The sequence below is a fragment of the Moschus berezovskii genome, chromosome 5 (genome assembly GCF_049115385.1).
Source record: "Moschus berezovskii isolate FMDL1 chromosome 5, NW_MosBer_1.0, whole genome shotgun sequence".
Lineage (NCBI taxonomy): Eukaryota > Metazoa > Chordata > Mammalia > Artiodactyla > Moschidae > Moschus > Moschus berezovskii.
Window position 1 is genome coordinate 9,032,167 of NC_142464.1, and position 17,043 is coordinate 9,049,209.

The 17,043-nt window shown below is 35.7% G+C and overlaps 1 protein-coding gene across 3 annotated transcripts in view; it reads left to right on the top strand.

Annotated features, from left to right (window-relative positions):
- The window catches only part of BBS7 (Bardet-Biedl syndrome 7), a 40,604-nt gene that overhangs the window by 20,893 nt on the left and 2,668 nt on the right, over positions 1-17,043 (top strand). For 2 of the 3 annotated variants that reach the window (XM_088836144.1, XM_055434548.2), the window contains 8 exons: positions 1,172-1,364; positions 2,720-2,794; positions 5,498-5,563; positions 10,159-10,298; positions 11,619-11,783; positions 15,349-15,458; positions 15,572-15,675; positions 15,826-15,949. In XM_088836144.1, coding sequence (XP_088692270.1) covers positions 1,172-1,364; positions 2,720-2,794; positions 5,498-5,563; positions 10,159-10,298; positions 11,619-11,783; positions 15,349-15,458; positions 15,572-15,675; positions 15,826-15,949 — 977 coding nt within the window. The remainder of the gene's footprint in view (positions 1-1,171; positions 1,365-2,719; positions 2,795-5,497; positions 5,564-10,158; positions 10,299-11,618; positions 11,784-15,348; positions 15,459-15,571; positions 15,676-15,825; positions 15,950-17,043) is intronic. The other variant, XM_055434546.2, reaches the window with a different exon arrangement.

A 17,043-nucleotide genomic window follows, 5' to 3' on the forward strand; every position in this document is an offset into this window, starting at 1 on the left:
TTGTGTATGGTGTTAGAAGGTGATCTAGTTTCATTCTTTTATAAGTGGTTGACCAGTTTTCCCAGCACCACTTGTTAAAGAGATTGTCTTTTCTCCATTGTATATTTTTGCCTCGTTTGTCAAAGGTAAGGTGTTCATAGGTGCGTGAAACTTTTAATGATTATTCTCCTTACTTCAGCTCTTGCCAGCTTCTTGGGGGATGAAAGTCAATCTTTTTTTGGTGGTAGTTGCTACAGAAGTTTTTGAGGCAACAAATTGCCACAAGTACTAGTTCACTAAAGCCACACCACCAGTTCACCACAAACCAGTTCACCAGAGTCACTAGGAGAGAAAGCGCTAATGTTCTGCAGTAAGGATACCAAGTAGAGTTGATAAATTGCTACTTATGCCCTCAGCACTATACCTTATATTTACAACTAAGTCAACCCCTTCCTGATTTCATTGGGATGTATGCTTATGAGAAGGTTATGTCTATTTTGTTCATAGAGTCACTCAGTAAATATTTCTTGAGTGAGTGAATCTTTTCCTTGGTTAATTGCACAAATCTCTTCCAAGACCCTTCCCAGACTTTCCCCCTAAACTTAGGGTAGCTAAACCTCATATTGTTCTCTCCCAGTTACTATTTGCTTCGTTTGCATTTGGCTTTTCCCTTTAACTGGAGCAACTCAAAGCTGTGCCTGCACAGTTCAGTCTCGAACACCTGGTGGAATTTCAGCTGGCTCATGATTATTGTTGATACTCTGCAATCTATGTTTTCTGTCCACTCTAATGTTTTTCTGAAAGGTACATGTTTATTGATTTCACATGTTTTGTTTCTTCTCATTAAATCTAAGTTATTCTACTCCAAAACAATCAGTTTGTCTTCCAATTAGTACTCCATGTAACTGAAGCCAGACTTATGTGTATTTGCAGCGCACCTTGATTCTTACAACTCTTTACTAATATTGCTGGTATGGGGCTGAGAAGATATTTTAGTTTTTAGATTATAGACAGATAATATGGAACCAGTTGGTCAGTGATAGAAGCAAAAATTTTGTTTCTATTTGTGTTATAGTTCAAATGCAGCCAATTAAAAAATCCATTTTGCAGAAGTAAATGTCTGTCAAATTTTTGTAAACATTCTGAGGACCTCAAATGGTTATACGTGACAAAGTTCTGTATTTCCCTCTAGGAGTGAATTGGAACAGCTGCAGTATAAAGTGCTACAGGAGAGAGAGAAATATCAACAGTCTTCTCAGTCAAGCAAAGCAAAATCAGCAGTACCTTCATTTAGTGTAAATGACAAGTTTACATTAAATAAAGATGATGCCAGCTACAGCCTTGTCTTAGAGGTGCAGACAGCGATAGATAATGTCTTAATACAGGTAAGCAAAATGCATACTTTCTTTGTTTTATGACTGGATCTATTTTAGTGTCCACTAATTATTTTGGACACTTTTAGTTTTAGACAGTGATTTTAAACATTTATCTTAATCTTCCATTAGATAATCAGTTTGCTTATAGATTATTTAAATTATATCTTTACTTCCACCCTATACATATTAAACAAAAGGCTGATGAACTTAAGTTTCAGAAAGATTGAGGAAGGACATTTAGGATTTTGTTCTTTGGATAGCCTTTAGGAAAATTTTAACAGAGATGTGATTTGTAAAACTTCAGTATTTAATATCCTGAATAGGATCTTTACGTTCCAAATACTAAGATAAGAGTTTACAGTACAGACTGCTCATTAACCGTCAGTTTCTAGATTGGTCAATAGGCAAAGCAGATAATTTCGAAGGGTGAAACCTAGAGATAAGAATGTATAGCACCATTTTTCAATATATTTCATTATTTTTTTATTATACTAGAAGATAGTGAAAAAGGATGGTAGATGGATGAATGGAAAATAAGAGTAAAGAGGAAGAAGACGAAGTTTGAAAAGATATGGGGGAGAGGGAGGATTATGAATTAAAACTTAAAGGCAGAAATTTATCTTAAATAATGTTAGCTCAGGGACTGCTACACTGAACAACTCTAGGTGCATCATTTATATAGAGCACAGTGCAAACTCATTGTCCTAGAAGCTACCTCTCCAGAGTAGATTAAAAGTCACCCTCTTCCTGTCTTACAGGTGAAATAAAAAATTATAAAAATGAACTGATATAAATAAGCATGGGCTTCCTAGGTGGACCTAGTGGTAAAGAACCTGCCTGCCAATGTAAGAGATATAAGAAACTTGGGTTCAATCCCTGGGTTGGGAAGATCCTCTGGAGAAGGGCATGGCAACCCACTTCAGTATTCTTTCCTGGAGAATCCTAGGGACAGAGGAACCTGGAGGGATACAGTCCATGGGGTCGCAAAGAGCCAGATATGACTGAAGCGACTTAGCATGCAAGCATGCACAATAAACATGACCATATGTAGCCCATGGTGGCATTTTTAGTACTGACAGAGAAGTCTAAGAAGACTATACTTTAAAAAGAGCTGTGAGAGATTAAATTCTGTAATCTCTGATTAATCCAAATTAGAAAAATAAGTCATAATATGACATTTATTCATATTATATTTATTTTCTAGAAGTACATATTATCAAGTTAATAAGTATTATAAGAGAGTTCATACTCTCATGTTTAGGGATTAACATAAACTAGAACCAAAGAAAACCCTAAGAGAAATGCGTTGAAAAATTTCTAGTTTTCTACCTGAAACTTTCTTTTCCTTTTAATATTGATTGTAGAGTGATGTTCCAATAGATTTACTTGATGTGGATAAAAATTCTGCTGTTGTCAGCTTTAGCAGCTGTGATTCTGAGGTGAGTAAAAAATATAAAGAATTCTTTAAATGCTTTCATTTTTATTATGCCATTTTGTATAAAACCTGTAAATGCTATTAGGGTCAATGTTCCTTCACTATTTCCTTCCATAACCTTTCCCTCAAAATCTGTTTGTATTCTCTTTCTCTGTATTCAGATAATCCAGAAACTGGAGTGTTGTCTTAAATTCTTTCCTTTTTTCTGATCTGTTTAACCCAATTATAGTGGATCCCTCCCTCTTATCTGCTGGAGATACTGTGCATTCTAAAAGCCCCAGTGGATGCCTGAAATTACAAATATTATGGAACCCTTGAATAATTCTGTGTTTTTTTCAATATCATTTTTGCACTTTGGAGCTATTATTAAGTAAAACATGGGTTACTTGAACACAACATGTCATTGATAACAGAGATGGTTACTAAGTGACTAATAGGCAGGTAGCATATACGACATGCATATGCAGGATAAAGGACTGATTCATGTCCCAGGTGAGATGGAGTGGGGTGTTAAACAAGTTCTCATCACACTACTCAGAGTGGTGTGTGATTCTGTAAGCAAAACTTATGAGTTGCTTACTTCGGGCATTTTCTATTTAATATCTTCAGACCACAGTTGACCGTGGGTAACTGAAACCCCAAAAAGCAAAACCACAGATAAGGGGGAGACTACTGTAGTCACTGATTTCTGTCAGTTCTCACTCCCTTGCTCTAGCTGTCTACTTTGCTTCATTTCCACTTCTGTTAACCTTCCAGCTCTCACCATGCTCTCTTGAACTACTCATCCACCAGTTTCTCTGCCTTCAGTATTGCCTCTCAATCACAGGAGATGCTGTGCACTGCCATCCAAGAGGCCTCCCTAAAATACAAACATCACTGTGTCATTTCTTTTCTCAAAACCTTTTAAAATGTTTCCTGAGCTGCATTTAAGTCTAGATCTCTCGCTGTAGCATAAAAAACTTTCCATAATTCAGCTCTTGATTACAACTCCAACTTATCCTTTCACCAGCTGCTACCTTCCCTCCCATGCACATGATTTCTGCCAAACTGAAATTCTTAAAATTTCTTCAAAATGCTATATAGTTTCACACATTCCTACAGTTAAACGCGATCTGTTCCATCTGCCTGCCTTTCCACACTTTTTCTTGCTGACTCTTGCTTACCCTTCATTCAGTAGACATTTCTTGAACACCTACTCTGTGCAGAGTACCTGGGATGAACCCATATCCGAGCTTTCGGCTGCATTTGCTCTATCGCTTCTCTCTGCGCACTCCTAGCCAACTAGCAATCTCGGCGCTAGGTGTGCTCCTGAGGAGAGGTTAGGGTACAGAGCAGGTCTGGAGAAGGCAAGACAGAGAAGAAAGTGTGACTGGAACTGGCATTAAAAAGAGAAGGATAAAAAGAATAGACAAAGAACAAAGTTGATAGTTATATTAGGGAATGATTTTCAAAATAATTTCAGAGTAAAACTTTTTTTTGATAAGAGATTTATCAAAAAGCAGTTGTATTGTTATCATATATGCTTTGCCATCCCTGTTTGAGAATAAGATAGAAAAGATTAAGACCTACGTTCTTATGATCATTTACAAAATCAAGTTAATATGAACTTCACATCTTTAATTCCTAAGTTACAGTGAAAGATTAGCCTGTTTATATCAATGCAGGATTCTTTGAGTATTTTATACTAATTTAAAACCTGATTTCTAGAATGATGACTTAAAAAACAAATATTTTAGAGATTTCAAACATATATGAAAGGAGAAAGAATAGCACAACCTCCATGAACTCATCACGAACTTTAACACATGTCCAGTCTTATTTCCTGCTCTTTACCCTCTCCTCTCCATCCCAACCTAACTCCAGACATTTTATCTCTTTTAGTCATTGTATCTGTAAGCACTGAGATACATAACATTTGTTTTTAATTACACAAAAGTATATTTATTTTTAAGTTGACTTATCCTCTGTGCTTGCTGAGTTTAAAACATTTGAATTTTCCTTTAATATTAGCATTCTTTTTATTTCTTCAGGTATTATTAAAATAGGGAAATAGCAGTACATGAAAATTGCATATCAAATAGTTCATGTTGTTTTGTCTGATTTTGCAATTTGTGCACCCAGATATACTTTGTTTTTGTTTTTATTAGTTTATTTTTCTATTTCAAGAAGTTATATGAAGTAACATCTCCAATTTTATTCAACAAACATGTATTGAATGCCTATGGTCTACTTGACACTGTGCTATTTGCTGGAAATACATAGATGAGATATTTCTAAGTTGTCTGTAAGTATGTATGAAAATCAAATACATTCAACACTGAACTTTTATGTTTTTTGCCTTTATAATATAAACATTAGGGAATTTGCACTATCAGTTAAATTTTTGGAAGGATAATTAATATTTTAAAATGTTACAGGAGAGATTCAAGATGGAAAGAGCACTGAGCTATAAATATGAATTTGAATTCCAGTGTTACTACTTACTGGATTTTAGGAAAGTTACCTAACCCATCATGCCCCATTTTCTTCGTCTGTTAAAACTTCCCACATAGGGTTGTTTATAGGAATAAGCATAAAGCTCATAGCACAGTGCCACCCGAATGATAGGTGCTCAGTAAAATGATAACAGTTATTATTATTATTGATGCTGTTGTTATTCTTAAAGACATGGATTCATTCTTCTCCTCAACTTTTGAATTATTCCTAGTCAAATGACAATTTTCTTCTCGCCACTTACCGGTGCCAGGCAAATACCACAAGGCTAGAGCTCAAGGTAAAAATGTTTGAAATTGCCTTTACTTGAAAGTTCGAACTTTCTTTTTTCTTGGTAAATCTTGTAACATGTGATATCATTTCTTTGCATTAAATTTCTCCCTGAAACAAGCATTTTGAATAATGTCTTTTGAATGACCTGTTTTTGAGAATCTGAGGTTTCTGTGCTGTGCTGTGCTTAGTTGCTCAGATGTATCGAACTCCTTGCAACCCCATGAACGGTAGCCTGCCAGGCTCCTCTGACCATGGAATTCTCCAGGCAAGAATCTTGGAGTGGGTTTCCATTCCCTTCTCCAGGGGCATCTTTCCAACCCAGGGATTGAACCCAGGTCTCCTGCATTGCAGGTGGATTCTTTACCTATTTGATTTTAATTCAGCCCAAACCACTGTCTCTTCTATTAACACTCAACTAATTACATTGACTAAAATTTTTACCAATCCTAAATTTCCTCTAGCTGGAAATATTTTTTCTGATTTTCTATTATGGAAAGTTTCAAACATACATAAGAGTAATGATTCCTGCTTAAGCAGTGATCAGTTCATAACCTTATTTGTGCTATCACTCTCTGCTCCAAATTATTTTGAAGCAGATACAGGATGTAATTTTTTTTTTGGTAAGTATTCAGTATATATGTTTAAAAGATAAGAACTCTTTTTAAACATAATCACAATACTGTTATCACACCAAAGAAAAATTAATAATTCCTTAGTATCATCAAATGTTTAGTGTAGTGGTTTTTGCTTTTAATTTAACGTTTGATTCAGTCATAGTCCAAATAAGGTAATTTGGTTACTGAAGTATCTGAGCATTTGCCCTGTATTTTCCTATTATCTGGATTTTTCTGATTGCATTCTAGTGATGGCATTACTATCTATCTATTCCAGGGAAAATCTTTGAAGTTTCCTTTTGCAGTGTACTAGGATAATCATTTTTATAATTAAATACTGTTTTTAGCACACAAATATATTTTCGTTTTTAGTGTGAGATTTAAAAAAATTTTTTGGTACATTTATGATCCACAAATTAAGGACTATATAACTTTTTCCTGATGTTGCTGATGTTCTGAGACTCAAAGTAAGGCTTTTTTGAAGAGAGAACACAATAACTCTTTCACATCTGGTTAAGGAACTTCCAATATCTGCTTGTCTAACAAATTGGCAAAAATGTAGAGAAAGCAGCGTCATTAGTGACAGGATGAGGAAAAGGACACTGTAAGCCATAGCTGAAAGAAATGATTGTTACAGCCACTTTGCTAAAATAGGCTAGAGTCCTCCTTGTTGGAATCTATTTCACAGCAGTAAAGTCATAGTAGTGTACCCACAGATATATGTATAATTAACTGCAGCATTGTTTGTAGAAGCAGAAAGGTGGAATCAAAGTGAACACTCAGTATTTAATGTTTGAATAAGTAGCTGTTTATCCATTCCATAGAATATTGCACAATTGCAATAAAGAATGAGCTGATCTATTCCTTTTAACATAGAGCAAATTCCATGAAAAACACAAAATTCAGATAAAAGTTCTATATATGTATATACATATTATCTATAATATGAAGAAATATATAAAAAGAATCATAGCTGACTGATATGATAGGTCATACAATAGGGGGAAGGTTTGGGTGGAATGGGAGGGGGAGGGAGGTGATAGTATTAGGAGAGGCAGAGATAAGGGAAGACATTAGAAATAAAAGCAAAGATGTCTATGATATAAATAGAATTTATTCATGTGAAATTATGCATTTATTTTTGTACATCTGCATAGAGAGATGTATGAAAGGTTAACTATCAAAATAGCAATAATAATCATCTCTAGGTGGTAGGATTTCAGATGACTCATATGTTAATCCTAATTTTTCTTCATTGTTTAGATTTTTAAACTAATGAATATGAAGTATATAATCAGAAAACATTATGACTTTTTAAAAATATTATGAACAATTGTTTTTATTTTTTAAAAATTATACTCTGTTTATAGTTATTATAAAATACTGGCTATATTCCCTGTGCTATACTAATTACAACATTCAGAAAACTAAGATCATGGCATCCGGTCCCATCAATTCATGGCAAATAGATGGGGAAAGAGTGGCTGACTTTATTTTTGGGGGCTCTAAAATCACTGCAGATGGTGACTGCAGCCATGAAATTAAAAGACTCTTACTCTTTGGAAGGAAAGTTATAACCAATCTAGACAGCATATTAAAAAGCAGAGACATTACTTTGTCAACAAAGGTCCGTCTACTCAAGGCTATGATTTTTCCATTGGTCATGTATGGATGTGAGAGTTGGACTATAAAGAAAGCTGAGCGCTGAAGAATTGATACTTTTGAACTGTGGTGCTGGAGAAGACTCTTGAGAGTCCCTTGGACTGCAAGGAGATCCAACCAGTCCATCCTAAAGGAAATAAGTCCTGAATATTCATTGGAAGGACTGATGCTGAAGCTGAAACTCCAATACTTTGGCCACCTGATGTGAAGAGCTGACTCATTTGAAAAGACCCTGATGCTGGGAAAGATTGAGGGCAAGGAGAAGGGGATGAGAGAGGATGAGATGGCTGGATGGCATCACTGACTCGATGGACATGAGTTAGGGTAAACTCCAGGAGTTGGTGATGGACAGGGAGGCCTGGCATGCTGCAGTTCATGGGGTTGCAAAGAGTCGGACACACTGAGCGACTGAACTGAACTGATACTAATTATGATTTTATTGTGGAAAAAATTATGTGCCAGTTTAAGCTTACCCCTTAAAAAGAAGCCCTAAAGATATAGCTTTATCAGATGGATTTTTTATTTTCCTCCTGTATTCTTATTCTTTATCCTTTCCTTATGTTTTCTCTCTTTGCATTCAGAGAAATATTTTCAGTGTAACATATGCAAAAAATTCTTACTTTAAATTTTTATTTATGTTTCCCATTTAGGTAAAACATTGGTTTTCCCCCCGTCACATGCCAGGGAAAGTATGAGTTGATATGTCAGTTAGATTAGAGAAGCGGCCTTTGTAATATAAGAGGTTCTAAAGTCCATTTCATGAACTGGAGCAGGGAGGAGTTGAAAGGGGCAGCAGGAGAGAGAAGTTGGACTGCTTTCTAATTCCTCTAAAATTAGGTCTTCACAGTTATATGAGTTAGAGTTTTCTATAAGTGTTTTAAATTCTCAGGATATCTAACTAAAAAGGTACAAAGAATTTCCTAATTCAAATATATCATAATTAGATTATGAGTGTGCTTTTCTGTTTTCATAGAAAGTCAAGAATTAAGTTATTGGAAACATTTTTTTTTCTGGCAATAGATTTTTAAAAAAATTTTTGACTGCACAGGCTCCTCATTGCAGCATGAAGGTTTCTCTTCATGCAGAGCGAGGGTTTCTCTTGTTGTGACACACAGGCTCTAGAGAGCTTGGACTCAGTAGCTGCAGCTCACAGGCTTAGTCCCTCTGTGGCATGTGGTATCTTAGTTCCTTGACTACGGATTGAACCCATATCTCCTTCACTGGAAGGCAGACTCCTAACCACTGGACCACCAGGGAAGGTTCCTTTCAATAGATTTTTATAAGAATAGCCATATGCTGTAATGCCCCCATTTCTGAGAGAACGAAGTATTACTGACTCACTTATCCTTTCGACAAAAATGTCTAAATTTTTACCACTTTTAATATGAATTTTATACAGTGTATTATACACCTATGTTTTTAAATGTGATAAGGTGGTATATGAGAATGTTTCTTTCGGAATGACAAATCTATAAATACTGTGGTAGGGATGACTTCAGCTCAGTTCAGTTCAGTTGCTCAGTCATGTCCAACTCTTTGTGACCCCATGGGCTGCACCATGCCAGGCCTCCCTGTCCATCACCAAGTCCCAGAGCTTATTCAAACTCATGTCCATCGAGTCGGTGAGGCCATCCTCCAACCATCTCATCCTCTTTCGGCCCCTTCTCCTCCTGCCTTCAATCTTTCCCAGCATCAGGGTCTTTTCAAATGAGTCAGCTCTTCGCATCAGGTGGCCAAAGTATTGAAGTTTCAGCTTCAGCATCAGTCCTTCCACTGAATGTTCAGGACTGATTTTCTTTAGGATTGACTGGTTGATCTCCTTGCAGTCCAAGAGATGCTCAAGAGTCTTCTCCAACACCACAGTTCGAAAGCATCAATTCTTTGGCACTCAGCTTTTTTTATGGTCCAACTCTCACATCCATACATGACTACTGGAAAAACAACTGCTTTGACTATATGGACCTTTGTTGACAAAATAATGTCTCTGCTTTTTAAAATGCTGTCTAGGTTGGTTATAGCTTTTCTTCCAAGGAACAAGCATACCTCCTTTGAGTGTTTGAGTGTCTCCTGTGGCGGTCCGGATCAGATGGATTAATTTTGCTTTTGAAAAAAAAAAAAATTTTGCTTTTGATTGCTAAAATCTTTTAAAACTTTCTTTTACTATAGTGGTAAAAAGTTTCTGTTGAATAGAATGTCATTATTTCCATCAGCGTGTTACAGAAGAAATTAAGGCCCAAGTACCTGATTACTTGTGTTGAACGTTTTAAAGATAGCCATTATGTTGCTATGTTATTCTTATTTTCTTTCGTCTTTTGTGTTGAATCAGATTCGCTCAATTGAAGGCCAGTATGGCACACTTCAGGCATATGTGACTCCAAGAATTCAACCCAAAACATGTCAGGTCCGCCAGTACCATATCAAACCCCTTTCACTCCATCAAAGAACTCACTTTATTGATCATGACAGGTAAGACAAAGGGAGAGTTTATTTTCAGGATATTACATGATGCATATAAACTTTCTTGTTATTTTAGTAGTGTAAATTCTGGTAGCAAATTTGTACTTAAAAAATAAATAAATAAATGCTCTGTACAGGTTTCCCCCGCTATCTGAAAGTAGGGTGTTTTAATGAAACCTTTCATAAGCCAAAATAGCATAAAACAGAGAAGCAGTTACCTTAGGACACATCTTGCTAATGGATGCTCAGAATCAACTGTGATAAAGTACAGATGCTCAGAGGCCAGAGCTCTGCCGCCTGGTGCTCAGAAGCTGAGTGTAGCTCCTGGAGGAGGAGCTTGGGGGGCCTTTCTCAGTGCAGCTGGGGTGCGGGCCACTTCTCTAACAGCTTGTTGCAGAACAGACGCTGAGGCTATTTTTGCTTTGTACCTTTTTTTGTAAAAGCAAAAATCCTCTTTGGATTTTTTTTTGGTTACTTAAAATAGGTACTCATGTAGGCCTTTCATAAAATCAAAGTGGCATAAAGTGAACTTTCAAAAAGCGGGGGATACCTGTGTTAATATTTCTAATAGAGATGAGTCTTTGTCTTTTAGAGGCTGATTTGAGCTGGGCTGTCCTGGGATTATAGTCTTATATATGTTCCTACATGACATTATGGAAATAATTTAACTTTCTGGGTTTTTTTTTTTTTTAATCTGAAAATAAAGTTGGTGTGGAGATCTCAAAATTTCTATTCTGTATTCTCTTAAAATTCTTTCTGTACCTTTAATTCGATAAAATTGTATTTTCTTAAATATCCATTTGATTCATTTTACATTTATTTAATTTACTTTACAACCGTTTATGTGTATGTGTGATTTGCAGGATAGAAAGTTAATTCCATATCCTTACAAAATAGAAGGTATCATTCCTTAACTTTCCTAGTGGCACGCAGCTAGTGTTTCAAACCCACGTCTGTCTGTCTTAAAAAAGCCCGGTTCTTTGCTGTCACATTATGCTGACATTTTTTCCTTACCTTGTGTAAGTGTGTTTTGTAGTTTGTATGGTAAAAATACTAGATGAACTTATGAAAAATGGAATTGACCTAAGTAAACTGGATTTTTATTTGTAAAGGCATGTTATAATGAAAACAAGCTATTTATGTCATTTAACTGTTAAAGTACAGGTATAGCAAAATGTTTATCTGATGGGTAAGATTAACCTGAGAAAAATTAAGTGGCTGCTTTTATATTTGTAACTACTATTGAAAACTTCTGTTTTTTAATGTACTAAGTACATATAATACCTCATGTATTCCCACACAAAGATGTGTACTTCTATTAAATTGCAGACCCATGAATACACTGACTTTGACAGGCCAGTTCAGTTTTTCTGAACTTCACTCCTGGGTGGTTTTTTGCATGCCTGAAGTTCCTGAAAAACCTCCAGCAGGAGAATGTGTGACATTTTATTTTCAGAACACCTTCCTGGATACACAGCTTGAAAGTACCTACAGGTGAATAAAACTTCTTTGTGGTTCTCATGTGTTTTTACATAAATGGAACTTCTAAATTTTCATATGTTTTAAGACAGTAATTTGCAAATAATGAAATTTGAAAACTATACTGTTCAAGAGAATCTACTGAAAAGCAAGTGGGATTAATGATTGACTAGCAATAAATATGAAAGATCAATACATTTCCCATTCTCAACCATAACCAGTTAGAAAATAAATTATTTTTAAAATGTGTTTCAGAGCAACAGTAACAAAATTTTCATAAAAATCTGTGGGAATACTCTTTTTTTAGAAATACGTAGAACTTCGTGAAGAAAATTTTAACATTTTATTGACATAAAAGATTTGATTAATGTGAAGACGTTGTAAACATGCAAGTCCTTCCCAAATTGACTTGAACATTTATCCTAATTCCATTTTGAATTACAATAAGAATGACCATTGAGTTTCTTTATGCAAAAATAAGAAATGGCTCAGAATTTGAAATCTTAGAACATGCAGGCTTTTGAAGCTACCACATTATGAAATGAAGGTCATCATTCTCTTACACTCTTCCTCAAGCTCACAGTTGCCCTCCTGCCCTCTTCACTGTCAGTCCCTCGCATAGGCCTCCCTACTTTCTGTTTCCGAATATAGTGGAGGCCAAAATTTTCTTCTCCCCTGTTCTTTTTCAGAATGTGTTGGGTAAGGCTGATTTCTCTGTAATCTGCTTTGACCTTGTACCCTTATACTTTTTCTCATTCTCTCACAGCTGTTGGTTGGTATTGTCCTTTTGTTTTTATTTTAATTTTGTTGTTTGGAGGAGAGAGGGCTTCTTATCTTCCCTCTGTCTCTTAAGATTGTTTCCCTGAGCAGTTTACTGAGGTATTCTACTTCCTGCTTTCTAGCTGAGAGTTTACCACGCTAAGTTCAGCAAACAGCAGTGAACACATAATTTTACCTTTGATTATAGCCTTTGGGACCAAGAACTCTCCAGAAATCTAATTGGTTTTATTTTTTTATATATTTATTTCCCCAAATCTTGCTTATATAATTGGATTTAGCATCAGTTCTGAGGGTCCATTTCACTGTACCCTCCAGGGGATCTTATCTGTGTCTAAGCCTGGAATCAGGACTTCTGTTTTGGAGTATGACAGCGAACCTTACACTTTAATCATAGTAGACAATTTGACAGGCCCCTGGCATGTTATATATTTTTATATTTCTGTATCCTTAAATATTCTTGTCTTAACAGTCAAAACTCAGCTTATCTTTCAAGGTCCAACTCAGTAGCTACATTTTTGAAGTTTTCCTGGATGCTCTTCTCTGTTCCCATAGCATTTTATTCTTAGCTGTCTTAGATTTTTATTGCTACTTGTTTGAAGTATGTAATAATTTTTATGCAAGCTAGTCTCTAAACCAGATTATAAGCTTCTGGGCAGAGTTTATTTCTTTATTATTTTTGTTCGTATCCTTACGTGTCTAACACATGGCTTTGAACATAGTGTTGTTTAGTCGCTAAGTAATGTTCAGCTCCTTTGCGACCCCATGGACTGCACCTGGCCAGGCTCCTCTGTACCTGGGGATTCTCCAGGCAAAAACACTAGAGTGGGTAGCCGTGTCCTCCAGGGAATCTTCCCAACCCAAGGATCTAACCCAGGTCTCCTGCATTGCAGGCGGATTCTTTACCACTGAGCCAGCTGGGAAGCCCCTTGGACATAGTGGTACACTCAATAAATGTTTTTTGGGTACCTGATTAAGAAATATATATTGAAGAAGTATAGAAGTATATACTTTGGAGACAGACATACTTAGGTTTGAATCTGGTTTTGTGACTCACCAGCTATTCGACCTTAGCTAGGTTACTTTCTGAGTTTCAGTTTCTTTTCTGAGGAGTGGAAATAATAGCACTTACTTCACTGAATTGTAATGCTTAAAGGAAGATAAACTGTGTAAGTCATTCTATAGTGCCACGTACCGTATATGTATTTAATGTGAAATTTCATTAAAATTGAAAACTAGTGAGAAAAATCTCATGATTTCAAAATTTAATCAGGATCAAAAAATTATTATTAAATGATTATTAAATTATCAGATATTATTAATCTTTCTAGAAAAAAAGAATTAGCATTTGTCTACAGCTAGTCAATCTAGTCAAGGCTATGGTTTTTCCTGTGGTCATGTATGGATGTGAGAGTTGGACTGTGAAGAAAGCTGATCGCCGAAGAATTGATGCTTTTGAACTGTGGTGTTGGAGAAGACTCTTGAGAGTCCCTTGTACTGCAAGGAGATCCAACCAGTCCATTCTAAAGGAGATCAATCCTGGGTGTTCATTGGAAGGACTGATGCTAAAGCTGAAACTGCAATACTTTGGCCACCTCATGCGACGAGTTGACTCACTGGAAAAGACTCTGATGCTGGGAAAGGTTGGGGGTGGGAGGAGAAGAAGACGACAGATGGTGGATGGCATCACCAACTCTGTGGACATGAGTTTGAGTGAACTCCGGGAGTTGGTGATGGACAGGGAGGCCTGGCGTGCTGTGATTCATGGGGTCGCGGAGAGTCGGACACGACTGAGCAGCTGAACTGAACAGCTAGTCAATATGAAACCAAATAAAAGCCACATTGAATATGTAAAGATAGTATATATTAATTAGGAAATTTTGGTCATCATAAAAAGGAACCAAATGTAAGCAGGCTTAACCAAATAAAAGGAATTTATCAGCTTGTGTAACTAAGTAGTCTGCTTCAGACACAACTGGATTAGAAGCTTAACTGATCCCTTTATCCCTCTCCATCCTAAGACTTCATCGCTTTTCATTGCTCAACTCTGATTCTCTCTGCTCTCGGTTTTCCTATTTGGTGCCGTGGGGGCCACCAACAACTCCATCCAGCTTTATGTCTTTTCAGCTGCCATAGCCTCACTTTTCCACTAGTTCCAATAAAAGTCCCATGATTGAGTATCATCCTAAACCATGAACCGCTGTGGTCATGAAGCACACTGGTAAAAGCTTCTTCCTGAAGTCCCAGAGATAGGGTTGAGGCCAATGAAACTATAAGGATTGAGAAGGAGGGGAGAGAGAGAAAGAGAGAGAGGGGACAAAGGAGTTCCCGAAAGAAAAAGAAGGGTCCTGTGATTAAAGATGTTATTCTTAGGTTTGATATTTAAGGATGAAGCATGTAGTCATGCTGTTAATCTATGTGTTACATAAGAACTGATATGAAAGTAATCACTTCTAAATTCATTTTATATGTATAAGGTATTAGCTATTAGAAATTTTATTAGTGAAAATGAATTAAAAAGTTTTAAATGAAGGACTTAAATTGTCATATCTTTAGGAGGCATATGTCTAACATCTTTTGCTCAGTTTTACAAGTATGTTTAGAACTTGAATATTAACTACAACAGTAATAGGTTACATGTTTAAATATGCTTTACATTAATAGGGAGATATGTATATAAAGAAATTTAAAATAAAATGAAGTCTAAACACAAGGTGCTAGTCACAAAATATGTGTTTATGGGACATATTTATTGGATGTACTTCCTTCTAAAACTGTTTCTTTAAAAATATTAATTTTATAGAAAAGGCGAAGGAGTTTTTAAATCTGACAACATTTCTACTATATCCATCCTAAAAGATGTGCTCTCTAAAGAAGCTACAAAAAGGAAAATTAACCTCAACATATCTTATGGTAAAAGAAAAGCATAAAAAGAATCATTCTTTCTGTTTTTGGGGGATTGTTACAATAAGAATGTTCCTGATCAAAGTGACTTATCTAATTGTGCCTGCCTCAACTTCTTCTAGAGATAAATGAAGTATCAGTCAAACACACATTAAAGCTAATCCACCCAAAGCTGGAGTACCAGTTGCTTTTGGCTAAGAAAGTGCAGTTAATTGATGCTTTAAAAGTAAGTATGTCTGCCATGGATTCATGATTATTATTTTATTGTGATCGGATTTCTAAAATGGTAAAGAACTTAAATTTTTATATTTTAAGTCCAGTTTACACTGGACTGAATTTTGAAATTAAGGTGCTTTTATTTTTAATTTTAAATAAGGAATTGCAGGTTCACGAGGGAAACACAAACTTTCTGATACCAGAATATCGCTGTATTCTAGAAGAGGCAGATCACCTACAGGAAGAATACAAAAAGCAACCTGCACATCTCGAAAGACTCTATGGTTAGTGGACTATTCTAGTATACCTTGTCATATTCTTTTCTATTGGCTGTTTGCAAAGGATCATATGAGAGAAGCTGGGCGGAAGGAGATAGGCAAAGATTACAGTAGTCATGACTGAAACAGTAACAGCCAGTGTACTGCACACTGTATTTTGTCACGTTAGTTTTAATGTTTAACATTTTTACTTGATAGTATACAAGTAAACATTAACAAATGAAGTAAATGTAATGTAATTAATTTATATATATGAAGAAACCTGGTATGATACCTTATGAAACATTATAATTTAGGCTATATTTCATACTAATAATTTTCAGTTTTCATTGCTATTTTGAAATATCAAAATACAGTATTTAATATTTTTATGCAAAATTGAATAAGGGCTATATATGTGTTGTGTCAATTTATAGTTTAAAACTCATTTTGCTTTCGTGGTAAGAAGCTGAGTGTTTCACAATATATTGAAAAAGGAAGAGTAAGAGGGAGATGTGAGGAGGCAGAGAGAGAGGAAGGAAAGAACAGCTTAAGAAAATTTTTTTTCAATCTTTACATAAGACCTAATATGCATAGTATACCTATTTATTTATGCATCTTTAAAATCAGGTGGGATATTTAATCCTTACAACAGTGCTGCAAGATAGATGGTGCTGTCTCTGTTTTTCACATTTTTTAAAACTGAAATCTGAACTTAAGAATTTGCCACATAAGTAGCTAGTGGCAAAGCCTTCATTAGGACCTCCTTGCCCCAAGATGCATGCTTTGTGCACTGTGCCAAGTCTTCTATGGAGTCAGTTGGTATCATCTGTCCATATTGATCCTTAAGATCTTCCTAATAATTTATTTTAGGCCCAAAGACTTGCTCACAAGCTATAACAATAATATCTGATATCTTAATATTTACCACATGGCAAGCACATGATCTTTTATCCTCATAATAACCTAGAAGATGGGTGGTACAGAACTGCCATCTCTTATCACCAGTTTTGCAGTCCAGAAAGCTTTGAAATCAAAAGCTTTATTTGATAAATCATTTGGCAATAAATCTAACTTGATCTGAATTAATGATAGAACCTCACATAAACTGCTATGAGGTT